This window comes from Petromyzon marinus, chromosome 12 (assembly GCF_048934315.1).
Source record: "Petromyzon marinus isolate PM22_M1 ecotype Great Lakes invasive population chromosome 12, UKy_Petmar_22M1.pri1.0, whole genome shotgun sequence".
Lineage (NCBI taxonomy): Eukaryota > Metazoa > Chordata > Hyperoartia > Petromyzontiformes > Petromyzontidae > Petromyzon > Petromyzon marinus.
The window spans coordinates 1,502,801-1,524,821 of NC_133678.1; the positions used below are offsets into that span (position 1 = coordinate 1,502,801).

The window sequence follows — 22,021 nt, forward strand, 5'->3', positions numbered from 1 at the left end:
CTGTGTGTGTGGTGAACACGAGGGGGCGGGGAGGGAGGGGCTATGGGACTGGAGGGGCGGGGGGAAGGAGGGGCTATGAGACTGGGGGCGGGGCTATGGTACTGGGGGGGGTTGACTGGAGGTGGGACTATGGGACTGGGGTGATGGGGCTGGGGGCGGGGCTATGAGTTTGGGGGCGGGGCTAAGGTACTAGGGGGGGGTTTGACTGAAGGTGGGGCTATGGGACTGTGGTGATGGGGCTGGGGGCGGGGCTATGAGTTTGGGGGCGGGGCTAAGGTACTAGGGGGGGTGTTTGACTGAAGGTGGGGCTATGGGACTGTGGTGATGGGGCTGGGGGCGGGGCTATGAGTTTGGGGGCGGGGCTAAGGTACTAGGGGGGGGGGGGTTTGACTGAAGGTGGGGCTATGGGACTGGTGATGGGGCTGGGGGCGGGGCTATGAGTTTGGGGGCGGGGCTAAGGTATAGGGGGGGGGGTTGACTGAAGGTGGGGCTATGGGACTGTGGTGATGGGGCTGGGGGCGGGGCTATGAGTTTGGGGGCGGGGCTAAGGTACTAGGGGGGGGTTGACTGAAGGTGGGGCTATGGGACTGTGGTGATGGGGCTGGGGGCGGGGCTATGAGTTTGGGGGCGGGGCTAAGGTACTAGGGGGGGGGGTTTGACTGAAGGTGGGGCTATGGGACTGTGGTGATGGGGCTGGGGGCGGGGCTATGGGACGAGAGGAAGCTTTGGGGGCTGGGGGGGCGGGGCTATGCCTGGCGTGGGGGGCAGTGTGGGGGAGGTGGAGACCGGCTAAAGCGGTGACGGCTTCTCAGCCACCACCACCGCCACCATCCTCATCATCCTCCTCGTCGTCGTGTCCGTGTCTCGCCATGGCGAGCGACGCGTGTGCCCACGGGCTGCTGAGGCGCGCGGGGGAGCTGCTGCTGCTGCTGCCGAGCGAGGCCCGCGCGGGTCCCGGCGAGGAGAAGCCCGCGGCGGCGGCGGCGCCGCTTCTGCCGCTGCTGGTGCTGGGGGCCGCGGCGGCGGCGGCGGCGTTCGCGGGGTTTTACCTGCGGCGCGCGGCCCAGGTGAGCGGCGGGTGCCAGGGTGGTGGTGGTGAGGGTGGTGGTGAGGGGGGTGGTGAGGGTGGTGGTGGTGAGGGTGGTGGTGGTGAGGGTGATGAGGGTGGTGGTGGTGGTGAGGGTGGTGGTGGTGAGGGTGGTGAGGGTGGTGGTGAGCCGGGGGGGGGGGGGTGCAGCGGTGTCGTGGGGCGGTGTGAATGAGTGTGGAGAGTGCTTACAGCACTTGCCCCTACGGTCTGTGAGGTGGTGGTGGTGAGGGTGGTGTTTGGGGCTGTGAGGAGTGTGAGTGGTTGGGGCTGTGAGGGGTGTGCGTGGTGGATGTTGTCCAGGGAGCGGTGGCGCAGTGGTTAGCGCGCCGCGCTACGATCCCGGCCACGCGAGTTCCATTCCCGCTCACGACCAACATCGGTGATGATTAGATTTGGTGACTTTACCGAAAAAAACAAAGATTAATCGGTGACAATTGCCTGAACCGTTCCTGGGCCTCTCCTAGGTCGACTCAGCCTCAAGTACCTGGTGCGGTGTGTGAACATTGCCACTAGGGAGACAAAGGCGGCCGGGCGTGGTGCTGGCCACCCACCCCCTCGTGTGTCGTGCCAGCCTTCATAGGTGCTCGCTAACAGCACTTGCCCCAACAATATGTTAAGGCTACCCGGGGGACCTTTGTCTTGGGGGCTGTTCGGGACTCCACTGGGCCCGGCCGGCGTCACCTTTGACCCAGTGACGAGAGCGTGAAGCAATCCTTCTGCGAGTGCCACTGATTCACAAGGGCCGCTGTCTCACTGTGTCACTCACCTGGGGGGTGGAGGGGTGACTGTGTCACTGACATGGTGCAGATCGTGTCACTGACATAGGGGAGGCTGTGTCACAGACGTAAGGGAGGCTGTCACTGACATTAAAGTGACTGTGTCACTAACATGGGGCACACTGTCTCTAACATGCGGGAAGCTGTGTCACAGAGCGGTGACTGTTACTGGCTAGGTGGAGCCTGTCACTGACTGTGTCACTGATATAGGGGCGACTGTCACTGACTGTGTCACTGACTGTGTCACTGACTGTGTCACTGACTGTGTCACTGATTCACTGACATATAGGGGAGACTGCCATTGACTGTGCCATTGACATAGGGAAGACTGTGCCACTGACTGTATCACTGACATAGGGGAGACTGTGTCACTGACTGCATCACTGACATAGGGGAGACTGTGTCACTGACTGCATCACTGACATAGGGGAGACTGTGTCACTGACTGTGTCACTGACTGCATCACTGACATAGGGGAGACTGTGTCACTGACTGTGTCACTGACTGCATCACTGACATAGGGGAGACTGTGTCACTGATGTGTCACTGACTGCATCACTGACATAGGGGAGACTGTGTCACTGACTGTGTCACTGACTGCATCACTGACATAGGGGAGACTGTGTCACTGAAATACTGGCAGCAGCAGGCTGTGCCATGTCGTGGTAGATGGAGGCTGTATCCGAGACAGAGGAAGCCGCTGCGTCGTCAGTCATTGACGTCGGCGAGGGAGGCCGTGCACGCATTGACGTTCACAGAAGAGGCTGCCTCACTGACTCGTGGTGCGCTGTGTCATTGGCCGGGAGCAGCCGGGCCGTTTGTCACGCATTCCCCGCGCCGCGTGCCGTGACGCGTGCTGTGCCGTGTCGCGTGCTGTGCCGTGGAAGCTGTGTCGCGTGCCGTGCCGCGTGCTGTGAGGTGCCGCGTGCTGTGCCGTGCCGCGTGCTGTGCCGTGGAAGCTGTGTCGCGTGCCGTGCCGCGTGCCGTGTCGTGTCGCGTGCCGTGCCCTGTCGCGTGCTGTCCCCGCTGTGTGTGCTGTGCCGTGTCGCGTGCTGTCCCCGCTGTGTGTGCTGTGTCCTTGCTGTGTTCCGCGTCGTGGCAGCTCGCTGCGACCTTCAGCACCGCCCCCGCGTCTCCGTGGTCACTCTGGACCCTTGCCCAGAGATTGTCAAAGACGGGTTCCAAGGTGTTTGTGAGGTCACGATGCCACGTGGGGATCGATATTGTGTCATTTTTTATTGCTGTTGGTGGTATGTTCTCCTTTGTGCGGTTCCTGCATTGTTTGTGGGATTTTAAAATACATTTTTTCATGACGTATTTTTTTTTAGCTTTTTTACAACCGTTAGCGTGACTGTATCTCACATCAGCGATTCATTTGTGCTTATACATCGTACATCATTTCTGAATGGCGTGGCCATAGGTTATTTAGATAAAGTAATCGACCACTTATGGGTTCCATACTCTTTGATTCTTTCGGTAAAGTCACGTAATTAGAAATAAAATACCCACGACACCAAATACAATGGAGCAGAGGGCCCTTTGTTAATAAAAAAAAACACAGAGCAATCGCCACACTGGAGTGCTCGGTGGCCTGGGCAAGGCAGTACACCAAGTAGGTTCCAGAATTCGTGCTCGGCGCGGTGAATGTTTTTGTTCCTCTCCGGGTTCGCCGGTTTCCTACAACGTGAAGGCAAACTCGTACACACAGACGGAGGGCAGTGGAGCGACGCTCACAACAACAACTGGAGCGCCGGGTGGGTAAAACGCAGCGAGGTGGCACAACAGGGGGTGGGGGGCACACAGTTCTGCCAGGCATCTCAGTCAACCCATGTCGCCTGGCTCTGTCCCGTGACTTCTTACAAACCGCGAGCCCTCGACACTTCACGTGGCCTCAATGTGCACCTACTCTGGCACAAGGCTGTGGTGGCAAACAGCGGTGGTTGTGTTATATACAGTATGCTGCGCAGGGGTTTAACCGTCATGTTGTTGAGTGTTCAAAGCTGCAACAATAACAACAGCAACATCAACAGATTCGTGTCCTTTAATTGCAAGAATACAAATATATAAATTCTAGATTTATATTCATCAGCATCAGCAGTCGCCTTCTTTCTGCCCTTCATGTAAATATTTTTGCAATGTTAATGATTCTATATTTGAAGCTTTCGTGACTGCAAGAATGCATACTCTTTGGTTCTATTCGGTAAAGTCACATAGGTAAAAAATAAAACAACAAAAATCACGACGTTTCGGCTCCAACACAAGTGGCCTTATTCAGGTGTAGGGGACCGTACTGTCACGAGGACAGCGTTGGAGTGAAGACAGTCCAGCCCAGGTCCGCGTCCTTTTAAGCTGTGTGGGAGGAAACAAAACGCTTTGACAAAGGAATTAGCATAAAGTGACCGTAAAGCACAAGAGGACCGGCGGGGAGGGGGGGAGTGTGAAGTGGAACGCAGAGGACCGGCACGGGGGGGAGGGTTTACAAATCTAGGTGTGAAGTGAAATAAGCTTCTAATTAAAGTTTGGTATATCACTACTTGGATAAATACCATTGAAAATTAGTTTAATGTTAGGTATGATTTAGAACATCTTTCCAATGGTTGCTTAATTTGAAACCAAATTAATTTGAAACCAAATTAAGCAACCATTGGAAAGATGTTCTAAATCATACCAAACATTAAACTAATTTTCAATGGTATTTATCCAAGTAGTGATATACCAAACTTTCATAGAAGCTTATTTCACTTCACACCTACATTTGTAAACTCCCACCCCCCCCCGTGCCGGTCCTCTGTGTTCCACTTCACACCCCCCCCCCCCCCCGTGCCGGTCCTCTTGTGCTTTACGGTCACTTTATGCTAATTCCTTTGTCAAAGCGTTTTGTTTCCTCCCACACAGCTTAAAAGGACGCGACCTGGGCTGGACTGTCTTCACTCCAACGCTGTCCTCGTGACAGTACGGTCCCCTTCACCTGATGAAGGCCACTTGTGTTGTGGCCGAAACGTCGTGATTTTTGTTGTTTTATTTTTTACCTACGTAATGTTAATGATTCATTGTTTTCCCCGATGATAATATTAAAATTGTTCTTGAAGGCTGGCGAACATTGTTCTGTCCCTGTAAATAACAAAAACGTCACGAAACACGTTCGTAAACAATGGTCCGCCTCCTTTAAAGTAAATAAACAGAGAGGCCAGTCGAGAGAGAGAGATTGTGTGAATACGAGTTGGATACCGTACTTTCTTTACACAACATTTTTATGGCAATTTTTGTTTATATAAACGAATGATGTAATGAAATCACACGCATTACATTAACAGTGCAGTTGTGCACTGCATTTTTTTTGTCAACAATTGCAAAAAATAAAAATAAAATTATAATCATTCAATAATTCAACATTCACTTTTACAGATACTTAATAACTTCGAACAACGTTACATAAGCACCAGCGTGCTTGGCGTAGCGGCAACACGCGCAAGCCTCTTGACGCACGGGTTCCAGGTTCAAATTCTGCTCTACTTTTATTTCTCTCAGCCTGATGACGACCGCTTTGTGTTGCAATAAACAAACGTCGTGGGTTTAAAAATAAATAAATTTATTTTTATTTTTGTATTTTCTATCTACGTGACTTTACCGAAAGAACCAAAGAGTATGGATTCCTGCAGTCACTAAAGCTTCAAATCAAAACTTATGGGTTATATCACTCGATTAATCGGATCACGGTAGAATAATTGCGCAGTTAATTGTGCGAGATGGAAAGTTATTTGGGTGATATCACGGACAGAGGCACATGGGGGAGGCCACGATGTAATGTTACTTTGCGCACGAGTCCACTGTACATCTGCGCATTTTCAATTAAAACCTGAACTTGAAACCACTTTTGAAACGTATCTCCGGGACAGTTGCTTAACTCGCATGTACTTTACGACAAAGAGTAACGTCACCTGAGACGAACCTTACTCTAGCTTAACCCTAACTAACCATAGCCAAACACCAACCTAACCTTATCTTAATCCTTCCATAAACTAAGCCTAAAATCTTACACTAAACCATAACCTAACCCAACCCTTATACAACCCTAATCCTAACCTAACCTATAATCTAAGCCTAATATAACGCTAAACTTAAACTAACCCTTATCTTATTATAATCCTCGCCTTAATGGTAACAAAACCATAAACCTAACCTAACGCGAAATATAACCCGAATATAACCAACCCTAACACTTGCAAAAATGTAGGCTGACGGAAACGGACACGATTTCCCCTGGGGTTGCAGCTAAATAGGGGACGTAATGAATTAATGAAATGCCTGCCGAGTGTGGCGTTTGTTTCCAGGGGAACGAACCTTCAGGGAAATCTGACGTTCCATTTCCCTTACACCGGCGGCTCCGTCGCCCTGCAAGTGCCCACTCGGGCCACTGCTGGCGGATGGGGGAGCCGGGGGCCCTTCGACTCGTGGGTGGAAACTCGAGGGTGGCGTTCTTGGTCTGCTCTTGAATGTTAACCAGACAGCCGCGTCGGTCGATTTGGGAGCACCCACACTTTACCTGCACCTCCCGATTAGCACGGTCGGCTACGTAAGGTGCGAAATAAATCCTAGATACATACGTATGTACGCCACCACACGCGTCCCTGCCGATCAACTATAACTGTGGTGTTTAACCCGTTCGTGCTGCTGGGTGGACAAAGGTGTTGAGGGGGGGGGGGTGGAGGAGGGGGCGTGGGGGTGTACCTCCTGGATTGCAAATCCATTGAGCTGACCATCACACCCGTGTGGCAGGGTCCCATGAAGTTGAAGAAGATGCCGCATGGCATCTTCTTTGCTCTTTTTTGCCCTCCGCTCCATCTCTGCCACGCCTTGTGTTCCCTCTGGTTTCTCTCCTCTCTCTCTCTCTCTGTGACAAAATACACTTCCCTTGGCGACCGTGACAGCAAGTCGAGCGAGCGAGCGAGAGTATGTGAGCGAGGGAAGTCTTTGTGGGGAGCGGTGGCGCAGCGGTTAGCTCGCTACGCTACGAGCCCTGGTGACCCGAGATCCATTCCCGCTCACGGCCAATGCCAGTGACGATTATCTGCAGCACTCCTGGGACTCCGCGAGCTTCGCACAGCCCCAAGTGAATACTTGGCGTAAACATCGCCACTCGGGAGACAAAGGCTGCGGCCGGGTGTGGTGCTGGACGCCCACATCCTCGCGTGCCGTGTCGCCTTTCGTGGGTGCCGACTCAACGCCGCTTACCCCAGCAGTTTGTTAAGGCTACACGGGGGGATCTTTATCTCTGTGCGCGTGCTCACCGCCCTGCGCGTGTGCCCGCTGTGCCGTTGCCAGCGCCCCATGCTGGTGGCGAGCGCCGGGTTCCGCCGCTTCCTGGACGACCACTGCCCCATGGTTCGCGAGAAGTTCTACCCCACCTTCTGGTGCACCGACGGGCGCGCCCAGACGCTCGTGCGCGTCCTGCTCAAGACGCCGGTCCCCGTGCACTACCGCAAGTGAGGCGCCGCTCGCGACGCTCGTGCCGGCAGCACGCCGACCGTTCGCACCGCGCCGTGCTGGTGAACTTCACTCATTCATTCCTGAAGCTAAACTCGCCACCCCCACACACAGATGGGGTGGGAGGGCCTGGCGAGATGCTAACTACCTTGCCAGGTATGCAGGATGTCGTGGCTTCCATCCCTACCTTGGTCCTGGGATGAATTACAAACGATTTTAAAACTGGAGAAGAGGGTATCAAATGTCGTTGAACATTGTAATTGTTTTTAATGTTTTGTTTTGTACTATTTCGTGTTGTGTGTGTGTGTGTGGTGATTTCTTTTTGCGGACTTATTGCCAGGTCCAAGAGGTTTTTAACCTCAAGGGTGTTTTACCTGGTTAAATAAAGGTGGAAATAAATAAATAAACAACTAGAAAAAGAGCTGTTCAGCTCAGTGGGGCCTTCCGTGGTAAAATAAAAAAAATAGTTTAGTTTGATTATCAGCATCACCCACTGCTGCTGCTCCCCCCCCCCCGCATCTCTACCTCCCTCGCCCCCCCCCCCCCCACCACCTTCCCCACGGCACCAGTGAGCTGATCCGCACGGCTGACGGCGGCCACATCTCCCTCGACTGGGCGGACAACGACACGAGCGAGCGGCACCCGGACGGGGCCACGCGGCCCACGCTGCTGCTGCTGCCGGGCCTCACGGGCAGCAGCAGGGAGAGCTACATGCTCTACATGGTGCGCACCGTCCTCTCCATGGGATACAGGTGAGGGGGAGGGGCGGGGGACGGGCGGGTGGGGGGGAGCCCCCCCCAAGACGTCGCCGTGCCGGTCTGCCCCCGACGAAGAGGACTTCCCCCTCGTCCGACGCCACCGTGCGGGGGGCGCGTGGCTCGTCGTTGAACAGAGCCGGCGGTCCGGCTCGCCGACGATAGATCCGGAACGACAGCCGAGCGGTCGTGACCTCCGGCGACCCGGGGTGGGGGCGGCACGACGGTGCGGGCCGGATCACGGCGACACCTGGCCTAGCAATCCAGAGGGCCCCGTCGATGGCCTAGCGACTGCTTCTACTTCTCGATTCACATCTATGGGACCCCTTTTTTGCCGGTATTAAGATGATGTGAAAAGAAATGGCCTCGTGACTTTTCCGGCAGTAATACAGGAGGCGTTAAGATGTTCGAACACCAAATAGACTCCTAATCGTTGTGAAAGATCCTTTTGTGTGCTGGTGTCGTGGTTCAAATTTCAAAAACTTGCTCAAATTTCTCTCATGGGGAATTACACACGGCAATATCGCCACCCCTTCTGCTGCATAACTACGGCAGACTTGTTCCTGCAATAATCCTTGCGCTGTAACGATGGCACACGTGCCAAACGTACTGCGTTGCCGTTGTTATTTTCATTCACGCCCCGTATCGCAGTGCAGTTGTTGGGTGTTGTTGGTGTTTGTGTGAGATTGTACGTGTGGCCGCTCCCCCTGTGTGTGTGTGTGCAGGTGCGTCGTCTTTAACAACAGAGGCTTCGGCGGGGAGACGCTTCTGGTGAGTGAGCAAGATGAGCGGTTTGTGTGTGATGAGAGGCTAGTTTGTGTGCATGTGGTGTGTGTTAGGTGTGTGTAATTTGGTGTTTGTGTGTGTGTATGTGTGTACATGGTGTGTGTGTTGGATGATGTGTGTGTTGTGGATTCGTGCGCTGCGCTATGAACCCGGCAACCCGAGTTTGATTCCCGCTCACCACCAACACCGGTGACGATTATCTGAAGTGGTCCTGGGCCTCCCCTTGGTCGCCTGAACCTCAAATGAGTACCTGGTGCAGTGTGTAAACATCGCCACTAGGGAGACAAAGGTGGCCAGGTGTGGTGCTGGCCACCCACCCCTCGTGTGTGCCTCCTCACCAGCCTTCATAAGTGCTCCTCGCTAACAGCACTTGCCCCAAAAGTCTGTTAAGACGATATGGGGATCTGTGTCTTTGTTGTGGATTTGGACCATTGCCCGAAGCGTCGCCTATTGTACATTTTTCCTTCAGGGGAGGGCGTTATTGACGAATATGAGCTCTTATGTGTTTACTTGGCGTGCGCGCGTGTGTATGGAGATGAGCACGCAGTGTATTTCTGGTGTGGTGTGTTGCGAGTATGTGCGGTGTGATGGGAGTATTGGCTGTACGCGTGGTGCAGTGTGCGCTGTGTTTATTGGGCGTGCGTGCGTGCGCGAGCCGTCCCCGACGAGATTGCGCATCCTGGGGCTGTCCACCTGGTGGGCTGTGGCCACGTTGCAGCGAGGCTGTCGCTGTCCCCCCCCCCCCCACCACCCAGACCCCGCGTACGTTCTGCGCTGCTGACACGGAGGACCTCGAAGCGGTGCTGGACCACGTGCGCTCCCTCCTGCCCGACGCCCCCCTCGTTGGCACCGGGGTCTCCCTGGGAGGGTGAGACAAACAAAGACAAATACAAAGATCTCCCGTACAGCCTTAAAAGACTTTTGGGGAAAGTGCAGTTCGCACCTATGAAGGCCGGCACGGCACACGAGGGGGTGGGTGGCCAGGGCCATGCCCGGCCGCCTTTGTCCCCCTGGTGGCGATGTTTACACATTGCACCAGGTACTTATTTGAGACCGAGTCGACCTAGGGGAGGCACAGGAACATTTTAGATAATCGTCATCGGTGTTGGCTGTGAGTGGGAATCGAACTCGGGTCGCCGGGTTCATATCGCAGCGTGCTAACCGCTGCACTACCGCTCCCTACTGGGGGATGAGACACGCGCACACACAAACGACGCGACCAACAGCCGCCACTCGCCACGATGCGGCGGTGACGTCTCCACGGCATTCGCCTCAAGCTATGTGCACCTTGAGGCTCTCGCGTGAAGTGTGGAAGGTTCGCAGTCTCATTAAGCTCCCAATCCCTCTCTCCCTCCAATCCCCCCCCCCTCCTCCTCGTATCCTTCCCTTTCCTCCTATCCCTCCTCCTCCCTTCCCATCTCTCTCTCTCTCCAATCCCCTGTCCTTATCCCATCTCTTCCCATCCTATCTCCGCTCTCTTACCCTCCCCCCACCCCCCGTGCCCTCCCCCCCCCCCCCCCCCCCCCGACCGACAGAATGCTGCTGCTGAACTACGTTTCGCGCTCGGGCAGCGAGTGCCGGCTGAGTGCCGTGCTCACGCTGTCGGCGGCGTGGGACACCTTCGCCAGCTGCGACTCGCTCGAGCGCCCGCTCCACTGGCTCCTCTTCAACCGCTTCCTCACCAGCAACCTGCGCAGGACCGTGCACAGGTGAGCGCTGACCGCCCGCCCACCCACGAACTCCGTGAGTGAGATGAGTGAGGCGGTGAGGTGGTTGTTTAACCGGGTCGACACAAGTGACGAGCGGTGCCCCTCCCCACTCCATTCACATACGATCGCATGTATGTGTGTGTGCGTGTTGAACTTCTTTCGCACCGTACGTTGCCGAACTTGCTAATCGGAGGTGAGGGGGAAGGACAACAAACTAATCTAGATGATTTTAAAGTGCATGTGACCTCTCCTCCCCGTCTCTTTCTCCTTAATTCCAAACCTGCACGTCTACACACAGCACAAACAAAGAGAGAGTTACCCCCAACCCACCTCCCATAGCCTTTAACAGACTGTTGGGGCAAGTGCTGTTTGCATGCACCGCTGCATGCCGACAGGTCACACGAGAGGGAGGAGTGGGAGGCTCGGGCTAGGCCCAGCCGCCTTTGTCTCCCTGGTGCTGATGTTTACACGCACCGCACCAGCTATTCATTTAAGGCCGAGTCGACCTCGTGGAGGCCCAGGACCGGTTCAGATGTTCGACGCTGATATTGGTCGCGAGCGGGAACGGAACCCGGGTTGCCGGGCTCGTAGCGCGGTGCATCAACCACGGTGCCACCGCTTCCCAGGCTCGCTCGCTCGCACACACACACAGCCCCCCATGTGTTTGCCCGAGCACAGCAGGAGCGTGCGTGTGGTGCCTTCGTTGAGACCGCATCTCCCCCTGTGTCCAGGCACCGGGATGTGCTGGCCTCCAAGTTTGACATTGAGCACATAATGAAGGTGAGAGTTTAAAACCCGAATGCGGTAACCGTTGCTGTAATGAATGCTGTCACTCGCGCTTCCCTCTGCTGAGGCTGCGAGTCCTCGTTTAACGCGGCCGTTGATGCGTTCCTGCAAAAGGGGTCCTTGTACCATTGTATATGTGGGGGATGCGTTCCCGACGGCGTTATTTATTTCGTATGAGCAATGTATGAGGGCTTCATTGGGGGTATCGGTAATAGTGCAAACAATAATAACACAGATGGTGAACGTAATTTCATGAATACAAATAATGTATTATAATAACATCAGTAAATATGTACTGTCAGAATCAATATTTATGTATACTGGTGGAATCTGATGAGCTATAAAGCTCTTTATCACACATGTCCAGTAGGCGGCGGGTCAGAAAGTTACAACAACAAACAATACAAACACAATAGGAGTGCAAAGTTCAAGAAAGGTAAACAAATATCTTAAAAATATATACTTATAAAACTACTATTGTTTTTTTATCATATCAGCTAAAGCACACTGACCTATTAACTTATTTTGTAGAAGCGACCTGGCCACAAATGACCAAAGTGGCTTATCACGTGGAAATGTATAGCAGAATGTAGAATGTATAGCAGCCCCCACAATAATCACCACGATATTCCAGATGCAGAAAATGTGAATGCAATCTCAGTACGACGCACCGCGCTCGCGAGTGCATTCTATTGCACGCCTCCGACCAGGCAGCGGTAGGGAATCTTTGTCGGCTTTTATTTGATCACCTGGCTCTGTCCTGACCCTGGCCGTCGCTCAACCCCCGCGTGCCCCCCCCCCCCCCCCAGGCGCGCACGATCCGCGAGTTCGACCAGCGCTTCACCGCTCCCATGTTCGGCTTCGCGACCATAGACGACTACTACCACGCGGCGAGCCCGGCGCACGCCGTGGCGACCATCCGCGTCCCCGTGCTGTGCCTCAACGCCGCCGACGACCCCTTCTCCCCCATGCACGGTGACCGCTCGCGAACACGCACGCACACGCACGCACGCACACGCGTGCACCTACATAGACAAAGATCCCCCAGTATGGCCTCAACAGACTGCTGGGGCAAGTGCTGTTAGCGAGTAGTAGCACCTATGAAGGCCGGCACAGCGCACTGCACCAGGTACTATTTGAGGCCGAGTCGCCCTACGGCCCAGGACCGGTTACAATAATCGTAACAAGTTTTGACCAAGAGTAGTTCGGATAATCATCACTGGTGTTGACCTGCTTAAACAAACTCACCGACTCACTCACCCACTCACTCACTCATTCACTCATTCACTCACTCGCCCACTCGCTCACTCATTCACTCACTCGCCCACCCACACATCCAGTCAGATCACTCTTGCAAAATGACTCCTGCCTAGCCTCTCGAGCTGCACCTGGTTATTAAAACTAAACTAAACTTTACTAGGTAAGGCCCACTGAGCAATATAGCTCCTTTTCAGAAGCGACCTGGCCACAAACGATAGCTTCACGTAGTGGTTTATCACGTGGACATTTATAGCAGCCAAATACCCTTAAACGCATGTTTCTAAATGTGGGGGGGGAAAAACCGGAGAAAAATCCGCACGACCACGGGGAGAGAGAGAGACACGCATACTCGGGATCGAACCCGCGACCCCCTGTAAACCAGGCAAGAGGCGGTTAACGTATCACCGCCGCGGCGCCCTGAAACAAAGTGAACCGTGGCGAGCTTCGCTCTTAACGATGCTGGCTCCTGGCCGCTTGTGTCCTCCCGACCCGCGGGCTTGCAGCGATCCCCGTGGAGGCGGCGCGGTCAAACCCGCGCGTGGCGCTGTTGGTGACGTCGTGCGGCGGCCACATCGGATTCCTGGAGGGGCTGGTGCCGCGCGGGCGCAGCTACATGGACCGCGTGTTCGCCGAGTTCACGCGCGCCGCCCTGGAGCACGCCCGCGAGCTGGAAGAGCTCACGGGCGAAGGGGGAGCAGGATGTGAAGGAGTTGAAGGAGTTGAAGGAGGATGTGAAGGCGTTGAAGACGACGTATGGCAACGGCGAAGGAGCCTCGTCCACTAAGTCGCTCGCAGTCTCGCCCGCTCGGACGCATGCGACACGCACGTACTCGCTCACGCTTACAGACCCTCGCGCAGATCTCGCTCGCACGCGCACACTCCCGCGCTCGCCCACTCGCTCGCACAGACTCCCCGCACCCACGCACTCGCTCGGTCGCACACAAGCTGGCACGCTCGGTCGGGGACGCTCGCACGCTGCCTTGCTGACAGACGCTCGCACGCTCACGCCTTGATTTTCACACCCATGCACACGCTCTCACTCGTACACACACGCACGGCCTCTTGCACACCCGCCAGCTCGCCCTAGCTTGCACACTCGCAGACTCGTTCACAATGCAGACGCTCGCACGCACACCCACACACCAACATACCAACACACACACACCAACAGACACACACAAACAACAACCGTCATTCGCCACTAAGTGGCGGTGACGTCACCACGACGCTTGTGCCAGGCTATGTGCACCATGAGGCCACGTGAAGTGTCGAACGCCCGCTGGCAGGAGGTCACTGGGCAGACCCAGGTGCCACGGGTCGACTGACTGAGATGACTGGCTGATGCACCACCTGTGGCCCCCTACTGTGCCAACCTGCTGTGCTTTAGCCACCCGGCGCTCCGCTCGTTGTTCTGAGCGTCGCTCCTCCGCCCTCCGTTGTTGTTGGAGGGCGACTGCCTCCAACTGCCCAGTAGCATCCTTCACGAGCCTCCTCCACAGAGGCCGATCTTGACACCGCTGGTACCAGTCATCGGCAAGTCCACTCAGCTCCACGTCCTCCTGTACCACATCACTCCATCTCTTCTCTAGCCCGTGCCGTGCCCGCTTAGCCCCCTCAATCCGGCCAAACAAAAGCTGTTTCGGCATGCGGTGGCTGGGCATGCGGGCTACATGACCCAGCCATCGCAGCCTTGCCTGCCGGAGGAGCTCACCGATGGGACCCTGCCCAGATCTTTCAAGGATTTGTGAGCTCCTCACACAATCCAGTCTGGTTAAACCCAGGATGGATCGTAGGCAGGCCAGCCTAAATGTTTCTAACCGGCGAAGATGTTCCATTAGGGGGGTCCACGTTTCGCAAGCGTAGAGAAGGGAGGGAATGACCGTGGCCGAGAAGACCTGAAGCTTAGTGCGGAGCGACAGACCAGGTAGCTTCCACACAGCGTTACGCAACCGATGAAAAGATATTGCCGCTCGACTGATTCGGAGTGAGACCTCTGCTGTTAAACTGGAGCCAGTCATAAGCACACTGCCCAGGTATGGGAAACTCTGCACTCTCTCCACAACTGCCCCATCACCGATTGGGAGTTGTGGGGGTGGAGTGTCCGATGGTACAAAATACCTAGGCAGGTGCTTAGTTTTGGTGGGGCTGATGGTAAGGCCCCACCTCTTAGTGGCACGCTCCAGTCTCAGCAGCAGCGTCTCCAACTCCTCCTCTGAATGAGCAGCTATTACCAAATCATCAGCATACATAGCGTGGTTGAGCAATAGGGAGCCATCCCTTGACCGCACCCGGGCGTCGATCAGCCTCCCATTATATCTGTACCACATGGAGATTCCCCCGGTACAGCTATTGAAGGCTTCACGAACTACGTGGTCAAAATAGATGTTAAATAATGTGGGAGCCAGAGGACATCCCTGTCGCACCCCAAGGTTACCAGGGAATGGCTCTGACTCCCGGCCACGTAGTTTTACCCGGGCCCGCTCACCATCATGAAGGTCCTTAATGATCGTGAGCAGAGGGTCAGGTACTCCAAAAGCACGAAGAACAACCCAGAGCCCAGGCCTACTGATGGTATCATAGGCCTTGACCAGGTCAATAAAGCAGAGATGTAGGTCTTGTTGGAATTCCCTACACCTCTGCTGTAGCAGACGGACATAAAATATGGCATCTGTGCAGGACCGCCCTTTCCTGAAACCGCATTGGGGCTCCGCAAGCCTCTCCTCAGCGTGCCTGGCAAGGCGATGTTGAATAATCCTTGCCAGGACCTTTCCCGGCACACTGAGGAGTGAGATGCCCCTGTAGTTGTTACAGTCTGTGCGGTCCCCCTTCTTAAAAAAGGGGGACCACCAGGGCATCCTTCCAATCCTGCGGAACCCATCCAGTGGTCCAGACTGTTGTTATGATGTCATATAGGGCAGTCTGTGCACAAACACCGCCCTCCCTCAGCATTTCGCTTGGGAGATCATCTCTGCCCGCTGCCTTTCCTGGTCTTAGACTCCGGATCGCCTTCAGTACTTCCTCAAGAGATGGCACCTCAGCCAGCCACTCACAGGGGGTGACTTCTTCCAATATTTGAGGCACCGCAGCCTCAGCAGGGTCATCCTCACTTTGTGCCACGATGTTTTCCTGGCTGAGGGATTTTCCCTCCCCCAGGACCTCACATAAATGCTCAGCAAATCTGCAAACCTGTTCCTGGGGGTCGGAGATTGGGTCACCATTTTTTCCCTTAATGATGGTAATAGGTGTGGCGCTGCAGGTTACTTTTTTGATGGAGTTAAATAGAGATTTGTGATCACGGGCCACTGAGGCAGACTCCATCTCCTCAGCAACCTGCGACCACCACCCATCCTTGCAGCGCCTCACGGCTCTCCGAATCTCCGAGCGAAGGCTGCGGTAAGCCTCCTCATTCTCTGACGTGGGATTCTGTAGCCGATGACAGTGGGCCTGTCGCTTTTTCTCAACCATCCTGAACACCTCTGTCAGCCAGGGTCTCTGGGGAAGTCTGGACCGCGTACCCAAAGCAGCCATTGCAGCTGCATGAGTCAGTCCTAAACCTCGCCCATTTACCCTCGACATCAGGAGGAGTCGGGGACGATGCCAATCCCAGCCGCAAGCGATGATGAAATTCTCGCTTGCAACTTTCATCAGATAACTGAGACCAGGCCACTTTAGGTTGGAATGGGGTCCTGGGTGTACACCCACCACCGGAGTGGAAGAATGGCAGGTGCATCTTACAGATGACTAGTCGATGGTCAGAGGGCAGATCAGCTCCACGGTAGGTCCTGGTGTCAAGGACATGGGCTCGCATCAGGCTGGTCCGTCACTATGTAGTCCAGCAGATGTTCTTGCTTGGACCCGGCATGCATCCATGATGTTGTGTGGATGCGCCGATGCCGGAACAGCGTGTTGGTAATTACAAGCCCATGGGCTGCACAAAAATCTAGCAGCCTCCTACCGTTATTGAGCTGATCTGGCCCATGCCCTCCAATCACTCCAGACCAGGTGCCAGTATCATGACCAACTCGGGCATTGAAGTCACCCAACATGATGACTCTATCCCGAGGGGCCACTTTAGCCAGCACCTGTGACAGGAGGTCATAGAAGGCATCTGACTCATCGGCTTTGCCTGCATTCCTCCACGGATGTTCATCTTCGGTGGGGGCATAAGTAACCACGACCACCATTCCTCGCCTCCGGTTGATGGGAAGGCGAGCCCAAAGTAGCCTGGGACTTACAGCTTCCCACACCTCACCGCCACGCTCCCACGCCCCCTTCATTCTTTTGTTCAAAAGAAGAGCCACACCCTGTTGTTTGGCACACACCAACACACACACACACACACCAACACACACCAACACACACCAACACACACACGCACACCCTCGCTTAGAAGGTCACTCGCATCCTTGCTCACACTCTTGACGGTCTTACATGCCCCTTGTACCGCATTATCGCACTGAACCCACGCCCGCTCCCCAATACTTCCATCGGTGCTACTCCATCCGTCAGCTCTCCGATACCACTAGACTATTGCTGCTGTCCAGCCGTTTGCACGCACACGCACACACACGCGACACAAATCTCCCTTAACAACAGAGATAACAATCGGTAGAAATTGGCCTTCAACGTACGTGTGTACGTTGAACTTCTTTCGCCACCGTACGTAGGCAACCGTGCTAATCGGAGGTGCGGGGGAAGGACAACGGAGAGGTTGACGGCTTAAATCACGAGAGGATCCCGACGGTCAGGATGTTGGCAAAATGTGGCCAAGGGACGGACAAAGAGGGATCAGCTGCTTGCACGACTTTAAGGAAGGAAGGGGGGTGGGGGAGGTGGCTTGGAGCTGTACGGATCGAGAGGAAGTTGGAGCCAAGAACTTGCCATTGGGCAGAGGACTACCATTTCAAGCCTTTTTACGCGAATACCACCCTATGCCTACTGAATCTTTGGCCTTACTGCTGTAAATGTCTTTCTGTTCTACGTCGGCCTTCCCGACGGCAGTGCCGGAAAGAGGGAGAGGAGAGCTTTGATTCCATGTATCACGCTTGACGCACGTGTGCCTGCGCCCGTGTGCGTTTGCGTGTGTGCAGTCATGTCGTTGTGACGGGGCTTGCCACCTGTCCCGGTTTTGGCCCGCACAGTCGCTGCGAGTTGGCCATGGGGACGACATTGGCAGCAAGCGGATTCGTGAGTCCATTCCAGCTGCGTTTCCCGGTCCAGCCCTGTGTTCGTGCGGTACTCACGCAGTACCGTACTGTACATCATCGACTGTGGTGCAGGATTCCGCACTCAGCGCGCCGGGACTACGATTCCCTCTTTCGGCCGCGGTTCCGCCATTGCTTGTCGCATTTCCTTTTACAAATAAGCTGCAAAGCGGCACGAGTTTGGGCTTCCACGGAAACGACGAACGCAATATCGCTAATGAGCCTGGCGTTTTCGAGGATGCGAGTGAGCGAGTGAACGTGGAAATGTGCGTTGAGTGGAGCTGCAGCGGTTGGCGCACGGCGCTCCGGACCCGACCAACCTGGGTTCGATTCCCGGCCGCGGCTAACGACGTATCGCTGGCGAGTTGATATCGTTCATGGAAACTGGTACCCGCCCGGGGCAAGACGTGAGTCGTACAGACTTCTTCACATGGCCAATGAGAGTGAATTCGTTGATAGCCCGACTCATCCAGTGGGTTTCGCATGATTCACTGTCGTTTACCACTTTGAGACATTGGAAACGGCTCAAGTAACGCCAGCTCAGGCGGTTACTGACTGCACGAAATATATGCTCACCTGGGCCCACGGACTAATATCTGAACGGGTTCTGGTACTTCCTTAGATCGACTCAGCCTTAAGCAAACACGTGGTGCAGCTGTGAAAAAAACCCAGCACTGTGAGATCAAAAGAAAGTTACATTTACTGGGCGATGAGATGTTATGGCGCTTAATAGGTGCTTGCTAACGGCACTTGCCCCAACAGGGGGATATGTGTCTGCGTGTTTTGTGTGTGAGCGGTGGCGCAGTGGTTAGCGCGCTGCGCTACGAACCCAGCGACCCGAGTTCGATTTCCGCTCACGGCAAACACCCAGTGACGAATATCTGAACCGGTCCTGGGCCTCTCCTAGGTCGACTCGGCCTCAAATGAGTACCTGGTGCGGTGTGTAATACATCGCCACTCGGGAGACGAAGGCGCCCGGGCGTGGTGCTGGCCACCCGCCCCCTCGTGTACCGTGCCGGCCTTCGTAGGTGCTGCTACTCGCTTTATAACGAGCAATTGCCCCGAGCAGTCTGTTACAGGTGACACGGGGGATCTTTGTCTTCGTGTGTGCCTGCACACTCAAAGTGAAATGGGAGGAGGCACAGCTTTGTCTACACGTGTTACCTCCGTGATCATGACAACACGTGATCATGACAACACGTGATCATGACAACACGTGTTCATGACAACACGTGTGTGCGTTATCGCTCGCCGTGTCCTTTTAATCACCAATCACGCACAGGCCCCCGCTGGCAGGAGCGCTCGGAATCGGCGAGTTAACCTTCGTTTGTATCGGTAACCCTACACGCACACAGTACTGTTATGTACGTGTGGACCCGTTTATAGACCACATAACCGTTTCTAAGAATGATCAACGCTTTTGTCATTCCATTGCTGGATGAAACCCACCCTTCACCAACGTGTTGGGAGTCATTAGCGTGGTTTGACCATACTTAGCGTGCTATTAAGAAGGGCCATTGCCCGAACGTCAACTGATTTATGTGTGTGTGTAAGGCCACACGGTGTTGTTGATTGATTGTTTTAGTTTTTTTATTTCTTTGTGATTTTGTACCGTTGCCAACGTAGCAGCCGCAGCAGCAGTAGTAGCATCGTCGCTATAAAATGTGGTGCCCTGATAGTGAAGGCTGAACGTTATATAGATCGTGTGTTTAGGTCCAAAAGGCCCAGAAAGCCAAGCGGCCAGCAACAAACAGCACCTATCGCAGATGTGCCCGACAAGAGCGTGTCGCACTCTCTTGGCTGAGCTTGTTGTTAAGAGGTTGGAGACTAAAAAGACGACGACGATGGGAGGGGGAGGGGAGTCCAGAGTGGGGCAGTGCGAGGAATAAGCCGAAAGAGCAGCGAGGTGACCTGCAGTGTGGTGAGTGAGTGAGTGGGTGAGTGTTGTCACCTGCAGTGTGGTGGGTGAGTGAGTGGGTGGGTGAGTGTTGTCACCTGCAGTGTGGTGGATGAGTGAGTGAGCGAGTGGGTGTTGTCACCTGCAGTGTGGTGGGTGAGTGGGTGGGTGAGTGTTGTCACCTGCAGTGTGGTGAGTGGGTGAGTGAGTGGGTGAGTGTTGTCACCTGCAGTGTGGTGGGTGAGTGAGTGAGCGAGTGGGTGAGTGTTGTCACCTGCAGTGTGGTGAGTGAGTGAGTGGGTGAGTGTTGTCACCTGCAGTGTGGTGAGTGGGTGAGTGAGTGGGTGAGTGTTGTCACCTGCAGTGTGGTGGGTGAGTGAGTGGGTGGGTGAGTGTTGTCACCTGCAGTGTGGTGAGTGAGTGAGTGGGTGAGTGTTTTCACCTGCAGTGTGGTGGGTGAGTGAGTGAGTGGGTGAGTGTTGTCACCTGCAGTGTGGTGGATGAGTGAGTGGGTGAGTGTTGTCACCTGCAGTGTGGTGGGTGGGTGAGTGAGTGGGTGAGTATTGTCACCTGCAGTGTGGTGGGTGAGTGAGTGGGTGAGTGTTGTCACCTGCAGTGTGGTGAGTGAGTGAGTGGGTGAGTGAGTGTTGCCACCTGCAGTGTGGTGAGTGAGCGAGCGAGTGGGTGAGTGGTTGAGCGAGTGGGTGAGTGTCACCTGCAGTGTGGTGAGTGAGTGAGCGAGTGGGTGAGTGTTGTCACCTGCAGTGTGGTGAGTGAGTGGGTGAGTGAGTGTTGTCACCTGCAGTGTGGTGAGTGAGTGAGTGAGCGGGTGAGTGAGTGTTGTCACCTGCAGTGTGGTGAGTGAGTGAGCGAGTGGATGAGTGGCCGGGTGGTTGAGCGAGTGGGTGAGTGTTGTCACCTGCAGTATGGTGAGTGAGTGAGTGAGCGAGTGGATGAGTGGCCGGGTGGTTGAGCGAGTGGGTGAGTGTTGCCACCTGCAGTGTGGTGAGTGAGTGAGCGAGCGAGTGGGTGAGTGGTTGAGCGAGTGGGTGAGTGTTGTCACCTGCAGTGTGGTGAGTGAGTGAGCGAGTGGGTGAGTGTTGTCACCTGCAGTGTGGTGAGTGGGTGAGTGAGTGTTGTCACCTGCAGTGTGGTGAGTGAGCGGGTGAGTGAGTGTTGTCACCTGCAGTGTGGTGAGTGAGTGAGTGAGCGAGTGGATGAGTGGCCGGGTGGTTGAGCGAGTGGGTGAGTGTTGTCACCTGCAGTATGGTGAGTGAGTGAGTGGATGAGTGGCCGGGTGGTTGAGCGAGTGGGTGAGTGTTGTCACCTGCAGTGTGGTGAGCGAGTGGGTGAGTGGCTTGGTGGTTGAGCGAGTGGGTGAGTGTGCTTGCCACCTGCAGTGTAGTGATCTAACAACAGCACAGAGGAGATGAAACTGTTTGCTAGACCGAGCCCTCGATAGATTCTTAAAGTCTGCGACCACAAATCACGCTTCGCGCCTCCCAAGCGAAGCAGGCTTTTAAGCCTGGACATTACTAGGGCCGGAGAGGCGACCACCACACACGCACAACGGGTGTGATGGGCTGTTCCGGGGACTGTAGGTTGTTATCAGAAGGCATGGCAGTATAAGCAATTGTTCTGTACTCATGCTTGCTTCCTTACAGCTTATGCTCCCCAGCAACCTGCGTGATGAAGTATGGTCAAATCACAAGTAGTCACGCCCTCCATGTAGCAGCCGATTGACCTTTACATTGCGTATGCGCCTGAGAAGTAAGCTGTGTTCGACATGCGGTTTTATACGAGCACATAGGAACATGTTTTAATTTAAGGTGTATGTGTGTGTTTTTGTCTTTTAGAGAAGATGAGCATAAATTTACGAGGGTGGAGCTAGTTTCTGTACTGCCTTGTTCTTGTTACGCAGGGTACCAACCCCACCACACACCGCATGTAGTTGTGGAACACATCCCAAAGTGTAAATCCTCCCAGCACGCCTAACCTCGTCTCAGTGACTTAGTGTTCTTCACTCGCCTGCACTGTAGACCAGGTGAGTCTATGGCCCCAGGTGAGTCTGTAGACCAGTGTTCGTCACTGTAGCCCAGGTGAGTCTGTGGGCCCCAGGTGAGTCTGTAGACCAGTGTTCTTCACTGTAGACCAGGTGAGTCTGTGGGCCCCAGGTGAGTCTGTAGACCAGGTGAGTCTGGAGACCAGTGTTCTTCACTGTAGACCAGGTGAGTCTGTAGATCAGTGTTCTTCACTATAGACCAGGTGGGTCTG

The 22,021-nt window shown here is 54.8% G+C and overlaps 1 protein-coding gene across 1 annotated transcript; it reads left to right on the forward strand.

Annotated features, from left to right (window-relative positions):
* Positions 1–755: 755 nt before the first annotated feature.
* On the forward strand, positions 756–21,637 carry LOC116941743 (phospholipase ABHD3-like). Its single transcript, XM_032953119.2, has 9 exons — positions 756–1,067; positions 7,189–7,349; positions 7,920–8,102; positions 8,831–8,876; positions 9,647–9,759; positions 10,427–10,600; positions 11,332–11,380; positions 12,196–12,361; positions 13,150–21,637. The coding sequence occupies exons 1-9, from the start codon at positions 870–872 to the stop codon at positions 13,428–13,430; spliced, it is 1,371 nt and encodes a 456-aa protein (XP_032809010.1). The 5' UTR covers positions 756–869; the 3' UTR covers positions 13,431–21,637.
* Positions 21,638–22,021: the final 384 nt, after the last annotated feature.

Excerpts from the sequence above, each read along its gene's own strand:
- LOC116941743 (XM_032953119.2), top strand. The coding sequence starts at position 870 with ATGGCGAGCGACGCGTGTGCCCACGGGCTGCTGAGGCGCGCGGGGGAG. Across the intron at positions 7,350-7,919 it reads GTCCCCGTGCACTACCGCAA|TGAGCTGATCCGCACGGCTG; the intron begins GTGAGGCGCCGC and ends CCACGGCACCAG. Across the intron at positions 11,381-12,195 it reads ACATTGAGCACATAATGAAG|GCGCGCACGATCCGCGAGTT; the intron begins GTGAGAGTTTAA and ends CCCCCCCCCCAG.